Source organism: Microtus oregoni, unplaced genomic scaffold (assembly GCF_018167655.1).
Source record: "Microtus oregoni isolate MIOR12 unplaced genomic scaffold, Mior012 000027F_ref0000203, whole genome shotgun sequence".
In the NCBI taxonomy this organism is placed as follows: Eukaryota; Metazoa; Chordata; class Mammalia; order Rodentia; family Cricetidae; genus Microtus; species Microtus oregoni.
The window spans coordinates 26,346,334-26,365,742 of record NW_024543086.1 but is presented as its reverse complement, the minus strand read 5'-3'; the positions used below and the strand labels follow the sequence as shown (position 1 = coordinate 26,365,742).

Here is a 19,409-nt window from a genome sequence, read left to right as displayed (position 1 = left end):
GTACTCGCCCGGGGAGAAACGAGGGACCGGCTAAGGGCGATAAAAAGGCGAAGAGCCTTAGGTTCTGGGTCGGGCCCGGTTCCCACGGGGACGCTACCATCGGGCCGTAGTCGGGAGACCCGGGGCGCCCGGATCCAGCGGGGCGGACCGGCCGCACGGCGCGCGTAGCGGCAGCGCAGCGGAGGGCGGGCGCTCCTCGGCGGCGGCGGGCGGGCCGCTCCCTGCTCCGCCTCCCGCTCCGCCTCCCGCTCCGCCCGCCGCCCGCCCTCGTCTCGCTCGCCCCGCTCTCGCCCCCCATGCGGATGTGACATTTCACGCCGCCGCCATTTTGAGAGCGAGCCGAGCCGAGCCGAGTCGCCGGGCGCCGCATCCGCTGCCGGAGCTCCGACGACGACGCCGAGGAGGCGGAGGCCACAGCGCCCCGAGCGCGGCCGGCCCGTCGCCCGCCCGCGCAGCCTCAGCAGCCGCCGCCGCAGCCGGCACCCGGGCCCGCAGGCTCGCCGCGGCCCGCCGGGCCTCCAGTCTTCCGCGCCCGGCCCGAGGCGGGGCTGACTCCGCGGCCCCCGCCCGGCCGCCCTCCGCCCCCGGCCGGCCCGCGGCCCCGCAGCCCCGGCCCCGGCGGCGGGAGGCGGGCCCTGCGGCGGCGGCGGCGGCGGCAGCGGCGGCCGCAGCGAGCGAGGAGGCCGCCCGGCCCGGCCCGCCGGCCGCACGCCCTCCTCGGCGCCGAGATTGGGCGAATCGCGAGCAAGTACGTGCGCGTCTCCCTGCCGCCGCCGCCGCCGCCGCCCGCCGCGGGCCGCCCCGGGGCCGCCGCCGACGACGCGCGGGAGGAGGAGGAGGAGGCCGCCCCGCCGCCGCCGCCGCCGCCGCCGCCTCGGCTCGCAGCCGCCCGCCTGCCGGGCCCGCAGCCCGGGCCTCCGGCCGCAGGCGAGGCCCAGGCCGCGGCCGACATGAACCACCAACAGCAGCAGCAGCAGAAAGCGGGCGAGCAGCAGCTGAGTGAGCCCGAGGACATGGAGATGGAAGGTGAGGTCCGCGGCTGGGCTGGCGCTTTCATCGTGGCCCTGGTGGCCGCGGGAGCCACGCGAGGGCCTCGCCATCTTTAACCAGGCCGGGCTCCCGCTCGGCCGGAGCCGGGCGGGCGCTCCTTGCCCGGCCGGGCTGCACAGTCATGCGGCCCGGCAGGGGGTGGCCCGGACCCCGAGTTAAGCGCATTGTGCAGCGCCCGGCCCGCTGGGCACAAAGCGCTAGGGTCGTAAATTAGGTCTGAGGTGTGCTGGCTCCGGGCACCCAGGTCGGGAGGCGGGCCCCGGGGACCGTCCCCTTTCCGGGGTGTGTGGCTCTGGCCTGGCTGGTTGGGCCAGCTCCCCGGCCTCTGAGCTCTGGGGTGGTGGTGGGGGCGGCGGATGCGCCAGGTTCACCTGCACCTGCTTCGGAGCGCGGCCCCGAAGAGCCTCCAAATAACCTGAACTGCGCTGCCCTGCGTTTCGCTTAATTGCGGAGACACCTGCAAGGCGCGCAGCTGGCCTCAGCCTTTGGACTCACTCGGAGTGCGCACTGAGGGCCGCCTAGTTTATAAGTTACCTCTGCTTGTGGAGGAGTTTGGGTACCTGGCTGTAGGTGGTGCCATGCACATCCTGCTAAGTGTGTGCTGGCAATTGTGAAAGTTCCGTCGCACATGGCTGCTTCCAACAGACTCTGGAGGTAACTAAGTCGTCTGTCTACCCGAGCGGCAGGAGTTTATCTTGGTACTGGATTGTAATACGGTTTGCAGATGAGAGGAGCTTGGTCATCAGGGTTTGGTGTAAAGCACAGTCAAGGCAAGGGTCTCAGTTGCCGACCCCACGCTGGGTTGTGGTCATTGGCTAGCATTTTTTTTTTTTTTTGAATTGGTACTTTGGACAAAGTCAACAGTTCGTTCCATACATGCCTTAAGGGGTCAGGCAGGCAGGAATCCCAGTGAGGTCCGAGTGGACCATTAAGTGGCTTGTTCTTTTTTATTTTGAGCAAGAGATGGTGGGTTTCTTAAATGGAGTTTCTAAGGAAGTTAGGGTGAAACAATATTCTGTGGGGTGCTGATGCTTCGTGATGTGAATACTGACCCATGACTCCTGATGCTGGTTAGTGGGTGTCTATTAAACAATTGTGTGACCGTGCTGAAGATGGAAAAGGCCCTTTTAGTGAGTCTTATCAATGGCTGATGGAACTCATTGCTGAGAAAATTGTATATTCCTTTTAAGCTATATTTCATAGACATCGAAAGTATTTACACTTGTTTCCATTTCAAATAGCGTCAGATGGAATAAAAATCTGGTATTGTGGGCATAACCGTTTTTGTAAATGTGATAATAAAATTGGACATTGCTGGACATGGGATTTCAGACACAGACTGTACGTGGAAAATATCTATGTGCAAAAGTTTCAGAAACTGCTAAGAGACCAGGGTGAAGGAAGATTGTCACAAGTTTTCACTCTACAGTCTGGACTTTGTGTTCTTTCATAATTTTTCTCATGAAGCTTTCTTTTCCTATCAAAGTTTGCATTTGTGAGTTAACACAATTTAGTGGTTAATGGATGCTGTGGCTTTTAATTCTCCCATTGAGGCTCTAATTCTCTAAAAATGCAGTCTTAGTAGGGCTGTGATCGGGTAAGCTAGTAGTGTCTTGTTGTGTGTGCGGTGCCCACAGGTTGTGTGTGTGTTTTAGGCAGTCTATTTTAGTGTTCTCTCTCCTTAAATAGAATGCTGTGCCAATTGTGGTCAGTTAGGATCGGAAGAGCAGAGTACTCCCAAAACCCCGACTAGTGCAGCTGAGTTACCAGTTCTAGTAGGTTTCACAAGCCAGGCTGTGGGAAGGATCTGGAGGGAGTTTAATGGCTTGCACCAGTCTTGGCCTGGAATCTGCAGAGCTAGAAGCAGGAGAGGGTATCAGGGTTCTGACCGGCTTGGGAAGGGAGGCTTTGTGAGGATCGTCCTGTCTGTCCGCCCTCTGGGTGCTTTTACTGGAAAGGGAGGCTGGGAGACTGGTTCTGTTGGTTGTTTTTTCCCTTCCTATCAGGTCAGGGCTGGTTTGCTGTCCTCCTGCCTTACCCTGTTGGAGTTAGGTTTGTTTTTCACTGACCTCTGTACAGTGCGTGCACATCCGCTAGAGAATTGGTTATTTTTAAAATGTCCTATTATGAGTGGTGAGGAAAGTATAGGGAAAGAGAATGAGGGACAGTTTACTTGTGTTGTAACTACAGGCCGGAAAAGCAGCTTGTCCTGCTTTGTGCTGGGAGGAGCTAGGCCCCCCTACCTAGTAGATCAGACTAGGGATGGATTTATTTGACAGTTTATTTACTATCTAGTTTGCAGTGGCTAATAAGGCCCATGATCTGAAGAGGTGCCTTACCTATAAGATTGGTGACAATTCTTCCTGTTGAGGGGACAAAAGCAATTCTGAGGCTTTGCCTGTGCCTCCTAGTAGCTAGCTATCGGGAGAATGTGTTGTTCCCTGGGGTGGCAGTTATGCCCCACTGGCACTGTTTTCAGAATGTAATATCTGAGTCAAGTAAGTGGTCAGTAGATTCTTGTTGGGAGCAAATCAATCTTGAGCTGACCCTGAGGGCTTTGGTAGTGGAGGGCCCCTTTCACATTTGGATGCATAGATGGAGCTTCAAGGCATCTTTTTTTTTTTTTTTTTTTTTTTTTTTGCCTTGACCATGCCTTTCATGTTTGTAAGAAGGTGAGTTCTTGCACAGTGCCCACCAGCATAGACAGGCTATGCGACTTTATACCTAAAGTAAGGTTCCTTGCAGAAGGGTATGCCAGTGGACTGACCCAGTGAGGTTAATATCTTCCTTATGCAGGTTTTAAAGTTTCTTTTTTTTTTAATTTTATGTACATGGTGTTTTGCCCGCATGTATGTTTGTGTGAGGGTGCCAGACCCTCTGGGACTGGAGTTAGGGACAGTTGTGAGTTGATTTGTGGGTGCTGGAATTTGAACCCAGGTCCTCTGGAAGAGCTGCCAGTGCAGCTCTTATCTGCTGAGCCATCTCCAGGTGGAGCTTACAGTAGAGGTGAAATTGGCAGCAGCCAGAGTCTGTCCCTTTGATGCCAGGTAGTCAGGTTTGCATGTCGAGCTGCCCGTCTTCTCAGCCTGCCTGCCTGTTGGTTAGTGTCTCCTCCCCAGTCCAAGGATAACAGCGTGGACAGGAAAGAACGTGAATCTTTCCCTTGCTGCTTTTACTTTCTTTCTTCTGAATTAGTTCTTCGGTCAGGGAAGTCATTAAGTTAGGTCACAGTTGGGAAGTACCATGGCAGAATTGACTAGGGTTTTATTGAGAATTTGTTCTTAAGCTATCGATGCCTCAAGTTTCTGAATCCTAGGAAAAAGGTCATATGTATCAAGGCTGTGCTGAAACCAGTCATGTCACGGACAGGCACAAGATAGAGGCACAGATGTGCACCGCGTGTTTAGCTGTGTGGGCAGACTTTTGCAGCGGGGGTGAGAACACCACAGGCAAAGTGTGCAGAAATGCCTGCTTGTGATTGTATCTTGGCAGAATGGGGGACGGTGATGACCCAATATCAGTTTAGTCAGATTTTGTTATCATGAACCCCTGAATGGATCAGTCCCATTCTTTGAGTGTGACTCCTTGACCAGTTAATTCCTGGTTTTGATATCCCATTATAGGGATATAGAGTTAATGGTAAAAAATTAGGAGAAAACTGAAAGAATGACAGGAGCTGAGCAGGTGTGGTGTCTGGGGACATTTGTTTTGTAGTTTTGAAGTTCCAGCAGCTTGATGGCCATTTATGTGTCTTTCATTGCTTGGAGTCAGGGTCTAATTGTAGCACAGGCTAGGTTTGAATATCCTGATCATTTGTGGCTGCCTCCTGGGATTACAGGTGTGCACGATTGACTTTTGTGTTATTCCTAGTGATTAAGCTTTGGGTGGTGGCAGTTGGCAGTACTCCAGGCTTAGGAGATAGGCTTAAGTGTTTTGTAGGTCCCACATACTGTTACCAGGTTTTTCAATCAGCTTTTTTTTTTCTTCCATTTTCAAGACAGGATTTTTTGTGTTATGGCCCTGGCTGTCCTGGAACTCACTCTGTAGACCAGGCTGGCCTCAAACTCACAGAGATCTGCCTGTCTCTGTCTCCCAAGTGCTGGGATTAAAGGCGTGCACCAACACCACCCAGCCCACTCAGCATCTTAAATTGGTCCTTGCTGGGACTTTTAGAGTAGCTCTCTTTCTGGTCTGTTATTGCAAAAACTGGCTACCTATGGGATTGTTTGCCCTGCTCTAAGAGAAGGAAGAAAGGATAGGTACTCCAGGAAAGTAGCCAATAATACAAATCAGCGCTGGGCAGGTGGCTCTTGTAATCCTACCTAGCACTTAGGAGGCAGAGGTAGAAGAACCACAAGTTCTAGGCAGCATGGGCTACATATTGAAATTTCCACTTGGTCTCCCATATGACACCAAGCAAGACCACAAGCCATTTAGGTGTCATTGTTCCTAAAAGTTTTGCAGGTCATCTTTGTCACATCCTTGGAAAGGAGCTACAGGGACCTTTTCTTCTACCTGACTTCATTAACCATTTGTGCACCACTGTGTTGTTTGCTTGTGTTATGGGATATGGACAGGAACTACAGTTATCAAGGAACTCAGGCTAGACAGTAGTGCCGAAAGTGGAGGGCTAGCCAGGTCTTGTGAAAGAGGGAGCTGGAGTTGTAAGCAATAATGCTGTGATAGCTAGCTGCTGATTCCACTTACTGCTTTTTATTAGAACCTACATACAGAAGAAACAGGCCTTTCCTGCCACTGTTAGTGGTCCACCAGGGCTTTTCTAGATCATCATAATGTCTACTGAAGGCTGCTGTTGAGTGTCTCCTAAGTTTACTTTAGTTACTGTTTCCAGTTCTTTTTAGAAGAGTAAAGAGTAATACGTACCTGGATATTGCTGCTAATTCTCCAAGCAGGGAAAGAGCCCATGGTTGTAATGGGGTATTTCTTTCCAGTGGCAAGTGTTGAATGTCACTGCTTCATAAAGTATTTGTTCTGAACTAATTTGTTGGACTTCAGAAAGTTGGCAGAACGTTTTCAAGTGTCAATGCAGGGGCTGGGCAGTCCTACCGTTTTTCTAGAAATGATGCATTTCTTGGCTAACCGAAGTCAGGGGAATTGAAATTGTTGGAAGATAAGCAGACCTGTGTGCAGAAGGTTGAGGCCTGAAGGTTTACTGGAAACTTACTACAGAGTTTCCAAGTTAAGACAGTACATTGCCCTGGGGCTGGAACAAGGTGATGGACACTTGGCGAGACTAGCAGCTACCCAAATGTGATGGGAAGAGGGATGGATGTCTCAGAGAAGCCCTGGCCTGAGAAATAAAAGTACGTGTACTAAAAGGCCAGTGGATAGCTGAAGCCAAGGTGAGCTCTTGCCAAAACAGCTTGGGTCTCAGCTGGGCCTTTTCTGAGTTTGTGACTAGATCCTTAGATCAGCGCACCAAGGGTGGAGATCACTGCTGAGTCACAGTTGTTGATAGACGCCCAGGTGTCTTGTCAACAGCTTGTGCTGTCTAATTAACAGGTGCTTCAAATTCACTGGTTTTTGAAACCTGGGAACTAGCCTGTGTGATGTTCTTGTCTCAATTCTTTTGGGTGATGAGAATGTAAAAGATCAAGGAGGATCCTTGTGGAAAGCAGGACAGTTCTGTGAGACACTTCTGCAGATAGTAAAACCTGGGCCTTGGTTTTGTTCTCATACCAGTGGCTGAGGTTCCCTGACATCCTGTGCTGGAAGACAGAGCCTTGTATTAGGTGTCAGCCCCAGAATATTCTACCTGGGACGGTTGGGAAGGTCTGTTTTTGATGAACTGGCACATTGCTTCATGAGTACTGAATGAATTCTATAGGGTGGCTTCCTTCTCCTATAATAATACATCCCAGATGTAGCCACAGGTGTTTGGATAGTGAGCTGACCCTTCTGTCAGAAACAGTTAAGGAGGCATCACTGAAAACAGTGATGGTACTGTATGCTGAGCAAACCTACAGTCCCCAGAAATTGGCTGTGGGCCACTGCCTGGGTTGCAAGTATGTTTCATCAGTATCACTTTGGGGAACATTTGAAGACTATTAATTGATCCCAGCAATTTCTGTTTTAAAACAACATGTAGCAGTTGGCATGTGTTTGCCAGCTTAGGCAAGCACCCCTCTAGAGTATGGGGGGTCTCATGAAAGTCCTTAAGTCTAATTGTTGGGTCACCAAAGTTCACAGTGGAATCTTGTTTCATAAAGCCAACCGAGGTAGGGGAAACAATTCCTAAGTCCATATTGCTGTGTACGCTCTCTGTCTCTCTGTCTCTGTCTCTGTCTCTCTCTCTCTCTCTCTCTGTGGGTGTGTGTAGCTGCTGCTATCAACCTATTTACCTATCTATCTAGGCATAGTTTCCTGTTTGGTTGGTTTTTTGAGACAGGTTTTTCAGTAGCTATGGGGTCAGTTCTGGAACTCACTCTGTAGACCAGGCTGGTCTCGAACGCACAGAGATCCGCCTACCTCTGCCTCCTGAGTGCTGGGTTAAAGGCGTGCACTACTACTGCCCACCTAGGCATAGTTTCACTGTAGCCTCTGACTGGCCTGAAACTTGCTGTGTGGACCAGATGGGCCTAGAGCGCGCACGCGCGCACACACACACACACACACACACACACACAGAGAGAGAGAGAGAGAGAGAGAGAGAGAGAGAGAGACAGACCTGCTTGTTTCTTTCTGCCTTATGGGATTAAAGCCACTATGCCTCTTCCTTCCTTCCTTCCTTCCTTCCTTCCTTCCTTCCTTCCTTCTTGAATTTCAAAAACTAATGTGTGTGTGCTTACTGTGGCACCCATATGATGTCAGGGAACAAATGTATGGAATTGGTTTTCTTCCCACGTTCACGTGGGTGGAACTTGGGATGCCAGGCTTGTATGTAGCACTTGCCTTTACCCATTGAGCTGCCTTGCTGGCCTTGATTTAATGTTTTAACATTTTTTATTTTGTGTGTGCATCATGTTGAGGGCAAGCATATTAGAGTGGCTGTAGAAGTAGCCTCCCACTTGAGCCTTCAGTGCTGAGATGACAGGGTTTACCACCACACCAGCCTCACCGCAGGTGCACAGCCTTCTTAGGTACGTGGAGTTTCTCCCTTGTTTCCTTGTGAAGGGAAATAAGTTTAGGCACTGACCTTGAAAATGCCCTTTTGTAGATAGTAAAGTGGGGATTGCAGTGGTTTTAGCTGGCTCTACACCTCTTGTTGCTGCTAATGATGAGAACAAACTCGGCTTCACATTTTAAATTTTGAAACCAGGTCTTGCTGTGTAGACCAGGCAGGCCTTGAACCCGTGGTACTTATCTGGGACAAACATTCACCACAGCGCCCAGTTTGCAATTTTATATGGTGACAAAGGGAATGTGACTTAAAGGCTAAAAAGACCGAGAATCTAACCACACTCCTGGCAGCTATACACAGTGTCCTTATGGTGATCAAAGTTAGAGATTTCCAACTGTTGGCAACCTGTGTCAGAGTAATGGAGAATGCAGATACAGAACACACTATTAACACAGCTTTATTGCTCAGGTTCAAAACAATCAACTTGGTGAGTTTGGTTTCTTGCTTAGATGTTTCTGATGACATTGAAGTCATACACAGTGAATGTTGGGAAAGATACATTGTATTCCAGAAAAACAAAATGAATGAAAGCAGTGGGATTTCATGGATAAATGGTTATCTCCCGAATCTTGTAGAACAGGGTGTATCAGAATGTGAAGGGTCAAGATTTGTTTATTTGCCATTGTTGTGGATAATACTGTCTAGAACATAATGCAGCCAGTAAATAAAATGGTCATAGACATAAAAGTTTCAGTTTATTAACAAGTTAAGCAAATTTAAGATTACACTTTAGCATTTATTCAGGGTGAGCAAATTGGGAAAAATATAGAAATGAGGTTGGGCATGGTGGTGCAGCCTTTAATCTCAGCACTTGGGAGGCAGATGCATGCAGATCTGTGAACCCGAGGCCTGCCTGGCCTTCATAGTGAGTTCCAGGATGTAGAGAGACACTGCCTCAAATAATTAACAAATACAGAAAGTACGTGTTTAGAGGGAATGATTATAGGTGGCAGGCACAGTGCTAGCTGCTGGTTGTGTCCCCTTCTCTCTTTGATAGCCTCAGAGGGAAGGACCCCCCACCCCCACCCCACCCAGGCATGTTTGGTGATGTCACAGATGACTCTGAAAGAAGGGCTAATGTAACTAAAGATGGGAGGCATTCATATTTCCCAGTCTCTCATTAGGGCTCAGAGTTCATAATAAGCAAGATGTTTCCATTCTCAAAGAAGTCCCAGTGCTCTTAACTGTTGTGCTATCTCTCTAGCCCCAAAGATGTTCCTGTTTTAGTCCACAGAGCCAGTGAGTGAGCTTGTCAATGTGGTAAAACTTCTGCAGATGTGATTAAATTCAGGGTCCACAGTGGACAGTGTGATTGTCAGGGTCCTTGGCATGCAAAAGGAGTGGGGGAACTGAGTTGACCTGGTGGAAGAAATGTGACCACCTCTGCTAGCTTTAGAGACATCCCTGTGTAGGAGGCTCCAGGAAGCTGGAAAAAGCAGGCACACATGTGGGAACATGGGCCGGCCACATAGTGACTGTAGGGAGATCCACTTCCTTCTGACCTAGGAGTTTGGGCAGTTAGTTCATCAGAAAGGAGACTGGCAAGTTCTTAGATGGCTCAGCAGCAGTACATGGATGTTGAGTGGATACTATTCCTGGAGACTACAATGCTTTCTGAATCTTACTGAGCGCAGTGTCGTGAACAGTCAGGATACTACCAGTGGTAGGTCAGAGGATGCGAAGTCACTCATACAGCTCTGAAAATTAGGTACTCTTTCCCCCATGTGAAGCATCACACAGAAATCGGGGCTGGACTCCATCACTTTTTGTCCCCAAAGCAGTGAGGATCTTGTGTTCACACCCACAGTACCCAATTGAAAAGCTCACTGCAGCTGTGTACACTTGTGATCCCAGTACAGGGGAGGTAGACATAGGCACTTCCAGGCCAATTAGTTCTGCTGAATTGCAAGCTCTGGGTTCAGCAAGAGATTCAAATCCTATTTCAAAAAATAAAAATAAAATAAAATAAAATTGGGACAGTGAGAATAGCCCAGAAGGCAAAAGGCACTTGCTTCCCAATTTTGTTGGCTTGGATTGATCACAAACTTTGTTAAGGTGGACGAAGTGAACAAACTCTATAAAGTTGCCCTCTTCATGTCTTCCCACAATATCATATGCACATACAGAATAAAAATACAAATAAAATGGATAATGATAAAGGAAAGTATTGACTTCTGGCCTCCACTTGTATGTGCATATCTGTATGTTCACCTGCATGGGCACATGCATGTACCAAACAAATAACAAAACCCAGGAATGAGCAAGTAAAAGAACGTCCCTCAGCTACCACAGGAGACAATGTGGGGTTGTTATTTAGACCATTTGCCATTCATGCTGGGCACAAGACACCATTGGCCATATATGTAGTCAGTATAGCCTTACATTTAAACACCCCTTTGGCTTTTGCTAGGGTTTCTTACCTCATTACCAAAATGGTAAACTGCAGTGAGACTTTCTTCTACTTACTGACTTTGTATGACTTACTTCATACCTTGAATATTTAGCTCATGCCAAAATTGGCCCCGGGCCATCCTTGTAATGAAGCAGGTGGAATTTGATCACTGATAACAAAATATACCAAGCACAGCGCAAAATTGTGATAGATCGCTTTTTATCATTATGGTCTGTGATGTGTGCGCCACGACACATGTGGTGGTCAAAGAACAAACTTTACAAGTCAGTTTTCCCTTGTGAATGCTTTACCCAGTGAGCCATTTCCATGGCCTGATCACTCTTTGGTAATCGGAAACGTGTTTGAATATGATTTTGATTGGAAATAAATCATCCCCAAAGGAAACCATTCTGAATCTATGTAGCTGTAGATGGAGATATTCTTTGAAGGACATATGTTGTGGTCAATATTTCAGAAAAACCAGCTTCTCTGTCCGTGTACATGTGCTTGTGGATGTGTGTTTAGAGGCAAGGCATCAGGTGTCTTCCGTCACACACTCTTCCCCCACCTCCATTTTTGGTGCAGAATCTTAAACTCGAGCCCAGGTCCAGCCAGACTGGCTGGCCAGGACCCCCAGGGGTTGTACTGTCTCTGTGTCTTCAATTTTAGGATTGTAGGCACATGCCACAATGCCCATTCGTGTAGTTGCTGAGGGTTGGAATTCATACCTACATAGCAAACAGTTTACTGAATGGGCCCCCCAACACCTCTCCCTTTTGGAACTGTTTCTCTTGTGTCACCTTGGCTGTCTTGGAACTCACAGAGATTTGATCCTCCTAGCTCTGCCTCCTGAGTGCTGGGATTAAGGACGTGCACCACCACTGCCCAACCTGGTATAGCAGCATAATTTTAGGGTGTCATTCATCTCCAGAAAACACTGTGCACTCAGCACTTGCTCGATGCACCTAGCCCTCAGTGTCCATCAGTTGGATTCTGACTTGCCTGTGCTGAACATTCTGTAAATGGGGCCGTGGAGTTTGACTTCTTGTGGGTTTTTCTTAGCATCGTGTCCGCACTGTGTTGGTGCTTACTTCTTTTGAGTAGAGAATAGATCTGTGGATTTGCACTGTGATTTAACCATGCATTCTCATTTCTCCGTCATATTCTTTCTTTGGAGACAATCCCACTTCATAGCCCTTTGCTAACCTGCAAATCACTATATAGTTCAGGCTGATCTGGAACTCGAAGAGATCTGAATATTTCTGTCTCCTGTGCTGTGAGATTTGGCCTACACTTCTGCCTGGGTTTGTGTGTGTGTGTGAGAGAGAGGGGGGGGGAGCGAGCAGAGGAAATGTGAGAAAGGACTCCTGAGAGTGAGCTCCATTGGAAAAATTCCTAGTTATATTTTTAAAAACTTATTGCTGGGGCTGGAGAGATCTGGCTAAGTGGTTAAGAACACTTGCTCTTCTAGAAGACCTGGGTTTGGGTCTAGCACCTATATGACAGCTCATAAACATCTGTGACTCCAGTTCCAGGGGATTTCTCCTTCGTTTCTGGCCTCCCTGGCCACCATGCACTCATGTGGTGCAATACATGTATTCAGGCAAAACACCTATACACATAAAAAAAAATAAATAAATCTTGAAAACCTCTGCTTTCAACGATAACTTGGTCTGTATAGCAAGTTCTTGACCAGGCTAGCCAATGTTATATAGCAAGATATTACCTCAAAAATTTTTATTTTATTTTAATATTTATTTATTATGTATACAATATTCTGTCTGTGTGTATGCCTGCAGGCCAGAAAAGGGCGCCAGACCCCATTACAGATGGTTGTGAGCCACCATTGGTTGCAGGGAATTGAACTCAGGACCTTTGGAAGAGCAAGCAGTGCTCTTAACCTCTGAGCCATCTCTCCAGCCCTCAAAAAATTTTTTAAAACGTTATGGGGCTGGCTTGATTTGATAACAGCCACCAAGGAAGATTCTGAGTTTGATCTTCAGGATCCACATGGAGAGAATAATTTTTTTTAAAAAAATTATTTATTGTGTATGCAGTGTTCTGTCTACATTTTGCCCTGCATACCAGAAGAGGGCATCAGATCTCATCATAGGTGGTTCTGAGTCACCATGTGGTTGCTGGGAATTGAACTCAGAACCTCTGGAAGAACAGTCAGTGCTCTCAACCTGAGCTAACTTACCTGCCCCCAGGAGAGAGTTATTTCTGCAGGTTTTCTCTGATCTCTACCCCCATGCCTTAACCACCTGTACCTGCACCCCAAACACAACAAATGAGTAAATGTTAGAACATTAACATTGTGTGGTCCAAAGAAAAAGTGTCTTTTACAGCACATGTGTGGAGTTGAGATGATAATAGGGAGTTGGTGTCCTGTTTCCACCCATATCCCATTTTACAGACAGGGTTTCCCTATGACCTTGGCTCTTCTGGAATCCACCACTACGACAACTCCCTAGTGCTGGGATTAAAGTGTGCAGCACCACACCCAGAAGTGGTCTCTATTCCAGCCACCTTGCTTACTTCAGGCAAGCTGACCTGGGAAGTCTAGGATATTACTTGTATCTTCTCATCTCTCTGGAGTACCATAATTACAGGTGGGCTCCTGAGCTTAGCTAACATCACACAGTTTTGGGGATCTGAACTGAGGTAGTTATACTTTGTGTACAAGGGCTTTGTCCACTGAGCCATCTTCTTTACCTACCTATACTTGTTCTGTATCATTCATTAAAGAGATTGTTCTTTTTTAGTTCTGTTTGCTGAGTGTCTCTGTCCATCTGTCCTACCATCCACCTATCTATCCCTTTTAGTTAATTGCAAACAGAATCTTACCTGTTAGGATCACAGGTATGCATCACTGTGCTTTGTTGGTGAGCCTTTGTCAGAGTCCAGTGGTCCCGACTGCATCTGGATTCCTTTCTGGTCTTCGTGTTCTCCAGGACCGAGGGTCCCCCTTTGTCAACAGTGCATCTTGCTTATTGCAGCTGCTCAGTTAACCTGGCAATGGGTGAAGGAGTTTTACTTATCTGTTTTTACTGCTTGCTGTATATGACTATTAGAATCAGCTTCTTGTAGCTGTAGAAATAGTCACCAACCAATTTGACAGGGTTTGTGTTGCAGAGTCATTTTTTTTTCTTTCAAGTGTACTTTTTAATTACTTTGTGGGTTTATGTGGTATTATATGGGCATATATAATCCTGTCTCTTCTGTTGAGGCATCATCTCCTTGAACCTGCTCTTGATGTTCTCATGGAGGCTGGACGCTATGAAGCACTAGTGAACTTTTTGTCTCCTCCCCCATGTGAAAACTGGGATTAGACTGCCTAGATTCTTAGATGTCTGGTGTCTGCATAGCAAGCACTTATCTGCTCAATGTTTTCTTTGGCTCGTTTTTTTTTCTGCCTCTCACATAGCATAGGTCAGCCTACAGCTTTGCTCTCCTGCCTCTGTCCCACATGCTGAGATTACAGGAGCCCCAACATTCATTGTTCACAAAATGTGTAGCCTCTGTTGTCCTTCACTGCTTAAATCTAATTTGGGAGACCATGTTTGCCATGTTGAGTCTTCCTGTTTGTGAGCACTTAAGCTTTCCTCAGTGATAGTGATTTGACCTCAAGAATGACCAGTGTTCAGGGTGGAGAGATGGGATGACTCAGTGATTAAGAGCACCGGCTGCTTTTCCAGAGGACCTGCGTTCAATTTCAAACACCCACAAGGCAGCTCAAAACTAACTTCAGTTCTACGGGACCCAATACACTCACACAGATATACATGTAGGCAAAATACCATTGCATATAAAATAAAAATAGTAAGCTATTAAAAAAATGTCCAATATTCATGTGTTCTGTGGCAGCCAGTGATGTGTTCACCATTGCTCTGTATGTTCAGTCATTGCTACCCAAAATAGCCTTCTTTGACTTTACAATAAAATCAGGTTTCTTTTGCTGTAAAATTTTCACAGTACCTCTGGGCACTAGGTTTTCAGCCCTTAAGTGAGAGACAGGATGCTGGGTGGGTCTCTAAGGAGAGTAACCTGGCATAGTGTTCTATTTGGGTGGCTAAAGATGGGACAGGCATCCTGTGCTGTGATGAAAGTGTTAAAAAAAAATGAATTTAGATTCCCTGTTAGAGTCTTAGCCAAATAGCTTGAAACATTTATTTATTTATTTATTTATTTTATTTGCTTTGGTTTTTTTGAGATGGGTTTATATAGGTAAAAGCTCTGGTGATTTATAGACCAGGCTGGCCTCGAATTCACAGAGACCTGCTTGACTGTCTATGGAGTGCTGGGGTTAAAGGAGTGTTCCACTATAGCAGGCTGAAAGCTTCTTCTGAAGACAGGGTTCTCTGTGTGGTTCATGATTGTCTGGAATCATTTACCCTTTTGCCTCAGCCTCATGAGTATCCACATTATAGGCCCCTTTGGGGGAGGTTTCATGTATATCTATTTTGCTCTGACCACCACTATCCTCACATGGGCCTATCTGTGAGGGACTTTGAAGGGAAATGCTACTGAAGGAAGGGATGTTTCTAAGGTGTCAATAGACCTAGGCTACAGGTAGCTCTGGATGTCAGCTGTGCCCCTGTCCCTCATACGGTTTTTAAAGGCTGCCCAAGCTGGGTCTTGCTTCAGCTAATATTTTAGTTGTGCTTTTAGTACTGCACTGTGAACTCACTGACAATGCCCAGAGCCGGGAGCCAAGAGTGAAATTTGGTCCTTCAGTCTATCCCCCGTCTTTGCAAGATCAGCTTATGTTTCTCTGCAAACTGTTCCTTTGACCACTGCTTGCCATGGGTAATGTCAAGCTCCTATGTCCCTGTTTGCTGTGCATGCTATGATTTTTTTCCCCATAGCATTGATTACATACCACAATTGAGCAGATTTTTTTTATTTTGGTTTTGTGGAAGCGAATACTTATGAATGAGAAAGCAGTGCATATGTAGTCACCAAGCAGCTCCTTAGTATTTTATACACCTCAGTTTTCATTGCAGCATTTAGACCAGAGTTTGGAAGATGCAGATTACAATGAGGATCTCCAGGGAACATATTTTTACATGATAAAGCTAAACTGAAAGCCCCAGTTTTATTTAAGGAATACAAATTGCATGTGTCTTTCCTTGGGGCTTCATTTTCATGTCACTAATGTAAATCAGGGTTCTTTTAGACCTTAGATCTGTTCTGTAAAATGGGGTCTATTTCTAGCTCTCAGGCTCCACTGCCTTTAAACCTGTGTGGGCACTGGTCCCTGAAGCGGGCTTCCTGCTTTATCAGACAGCTGTCTGGACCTACATACCCAGTGCAAAAAGCCCCAGGAGGACCAGTTTAGCTTCATGAGATCAGTAGAGACAGTCTCACTGCCAGTGAGATAGATGAGCAAAGGAATTCATATGACTGGGGTCTATATCAAATAGAGATTCACCTTGACAGAGGGAGAGGCAAGCTAGTCAATTTTCATCAAGATATTTTTAAAAATTTTTTTATGTATACAGTGTTCTGCCTGTGTGTATACTTGGATGCCAGAAGAAGGCTTCAAGTCTCCTATAATAATCTGTGAGCCACAGTTGAACTCAGGACCTAAAAAAAAAGCAGTTAGTGCTCTTAACTTCTGAGTCAACTCTCCAGCCCTTCATCAAGACTTTTGCAGAACTAGTAGCTTGGAAGGGATCCTCTTGTCTATGATGGCTAAGATAGACAACAGTCCAAACACTGGGCACTACTTCATTCTCGACTGTTGGTTCCTCTGTCAGGTCCACAGTGGTCTGCCCACCAGAGGACTGAGTTCATCTTGGTTGTCAAGGCTGCCATGGTTGTGGTCCTGTTTCCCTTCTGCCTTTTGCATCACCATGTTGTGATGCTTTTTTGCACAGCCCTTGTTCTTTTTTTTTAAATATTTATTTATTTACTTATTTATTATGTATACAATATTCTGTCTGTGTGTATGCCTGCAGGCCAGAGGAGGGCACCAGACCTCATTACAGATGGTTGTGAGCCACCATGTGGTTGCTGGGAATTGAACTCAGGACCTTTGCAAGAGCAGGCAATGCTCTTAACCTCTGAGCCATCTTTCCAGCCCCACAGCCCTTGTTCTTGTTCCTTTTGTAAACACTCCATCCACCTGTTGTGGAATATTCTCACCAGGGTTTGCACACCTCCACTGCTGTTTTGTGATCTCCCCATGATCTTTGCTTTGGATAGTATATGCTAAGTCCAGGTCCTATAACTTAAACCCAGAGTTCTTCATTGCCGTTTGTCACTTTTGTGCTGGAGGGGTGGTCCTGTGGTCAGTGTTCAAGCCATTTGGTTATAGCTCTGGTCCCTGGATATCAGTGTGGTCGGTTGTGCCACTGGAAAAAGGCTAGCTGATTCTGGAAGCCAGAAAGACTCGCTGGCATTGAAACCCTAGAGTGCTACAGGACTAAAGCACACGACCAGGCTGTGCGCTACGTCATTCCAAGTGGCCAAAAAACAAAACAGTTACTATAAACATACAACCCAGAAAAGCCAATACCCTTGTCCTCAGAGTGAGTCCTTGTCTGCATCTACGTCCGATAGCTGTGACTCACCTGTGTGGTGTGAGAATGTTAAGAAAAAGTACACACTGGGCAGTGGTGGCACACACCTTTCATCTCAGCACTCGGAAGCAGAGACAGGCGGATCTCTGAGTTTGAGGTCAGCCTGATCTATGTAGTGAGTTCCAGGACAGCCAGAGATACACAGAGAAAGAAACCCTGTCGCAAAAAACCAAAAACAATCAAACAAAGTGCTCATTTCACCAAACATTGAGAAAGCTTGGAGGGCACCTGGTCCAGCAGTAGCTATTGACCTTAGGATTGAACATCCCTTTTCAGATAGCATTGGTTGCCTTGCTATGAATTCATCTTTCAAAATCCCAAAATAAATAGTAGATCTCAAATGCTATCAGAAGCTTTATTTATAAAAACTCCCATAGATCTGATGAATGGGCACACAGTGCTCCCCATTTCACCTGGTGTGGCAGTAAAAAAAACATTGTTACATACTGTATGTAGCACTTATGCAATCTGTTGAAACGACAAAGAGAACTCTCACTATGTAGCTCTGGCTGTCCTGGAACTCACTAGGTACATCAGGCTGGCCTTGAACTCAGTCATCCTCCTGCCTCCTGAGTGCTGGGATTAAAGCTTTGCACTCCCTTGCCCGGCTTAAAATTGAAGAAGATTGTGGTTGCCAGGGATTGTGGTGCCGGGTTGTGATTGTAAAAGGACAACATATAGGATGGAGTTGATGGAGGTTTGCGCCTTCTCCAGAGGACCTGAATATGCCTGCTGTTTCTATTGTGTCCTTCAGCCACAGCCAGCTTCCTGTAGTTCCCAGGGTCTTCTGTCCTGACTGGGGGAAGGGAGTACATACATAAATACGTGTGTGTGTGTGTGTGTGTGTGTGTGTGTGTGTGTGTATTTATTTATTTATTTTTAAAGGACTCTGCTTTCTCGGGAGTAGACGCAAGTCCACATCATCTATAGTAGACGTAAATCCTGAGACTTGTGTGGGATTATTTCTGGACCAGATAGAACAGAACCTAGTTTTGCTGTTTGCAGTAAGAAGAGCCAGGAAGAGTACATAGTCTCTCTGTATTGTTTATTTTTGAGATGGAAATCTCATAGTCCAGGCTGGCCTAAGGTCCCTCATCTTCCTTTGTGCGTACCCCCCGCGCTGGTCACTACCCAACACCATGTTATGTGATTCCTGTTATGGAACCCAGGCCTCCATATATGCTTGGTAAGCACTCTACCAACTGAGCCCCAGTCCAGTACACAATTTTAAAAGCACTTATACCTGTTTAGAGCGCTTCATCAGCCTTTTCTGATTATCCTGTTGATCAGGACTGACATCGCCCCTCACTAGTCCAAGAGTGACTTTCATCAGCCCACAGTTTTGTCAGTAAACAAGGGCTTATTACTCTGGAGGTTGTGATTGTTACTCAGAACTTACATGCCTGAGACGTAATAGTTCAACCTTGCTCATACTAGGCTGGTGTTTGCCTTCTCAGTCACAGCCCGTCACAGTTGGAGTTTTGTTTGTTCTGCTCCCCAGTGCCATCCATGGCCCTTCACCGTGATCTTGATTAGTGAAATGCTTGTGAATTTTACTTCCCCTGCTCCAGTCCAGACACATGCTCTCCCACCACCAGGTATGGGGACATACCTGAATGGAGTGGTGAGGGAAGGAGGGAAAGATAATGCACGGACCCAGAAGCTCAGCAAGTCACATACTGTTTATTGTATGCAGAGAGGCAGGATATAGACAAGTATACACAAGCTGAATGCGTCAAGGAGGCTGGTTTAGCTAATCTTGGTAAGGGAGCAGTCTTCAGGCTGTAAGTGGGGTATTTTAGACATTTGTCTGCGTATACTATATATAACATCCACACATGGACCACACATTGCTATCTGAGCCTCACTACGTATGTGTGTGTGTGGCTTGCCATTTGTTCCCATGAGCCTGAAGCTTTGGTCGTCCTTGATGTGGCTCTCACGTCAACACACATTCACTTGGGACTTCACACACACAGAGATGTCCCCTGCTGTTCGTATCCCCACCCAGCTCCTGCTCCCTTGTTGTGTACTTGTTGCTTGGTGTGGGAAACTTTGTTTCGGGGATCCTCACACTGTGTCAGTGGGTGTAGGCCTTGCTACCAGATGTGACCTGCTTATATCCTGGAGTTCCACACAGTGTAAAGGAGAGAATCAACTCATTCAAGTTGTTCTCTGAACTGTAAATGTATTTGACATGGCTTGTGCCACCTACCCACACACAAGTAACTAATGAAAG

General features: G+C 47.0%; 1 protein-coding gene across 1 annotated transcript in view; it reads left to right on the top strand.

Moving 5' to 3' along the window:
• Positions 1 to 302: 302 nt before the first annotated feature.
• The window catches only part of Usp7 (ubiquitin specific peptidase 7), a 55,836-nt gene continuing 36,729 nt past the window's right edge, over positions 303 to 19,409 (top strand). The window contains exon 1 of the mRNA XM_041675998.1: positions 303 to 1,026. Within this exon, the coding sequence (XP_041531932.1) occupies positions 951 to 1,026 (76 nt within the window). The 5' untranslated portion in view covers positions 303 to 950. The remainder of the gene's footprint in view (positions 1,027 to 19,409) is intronic.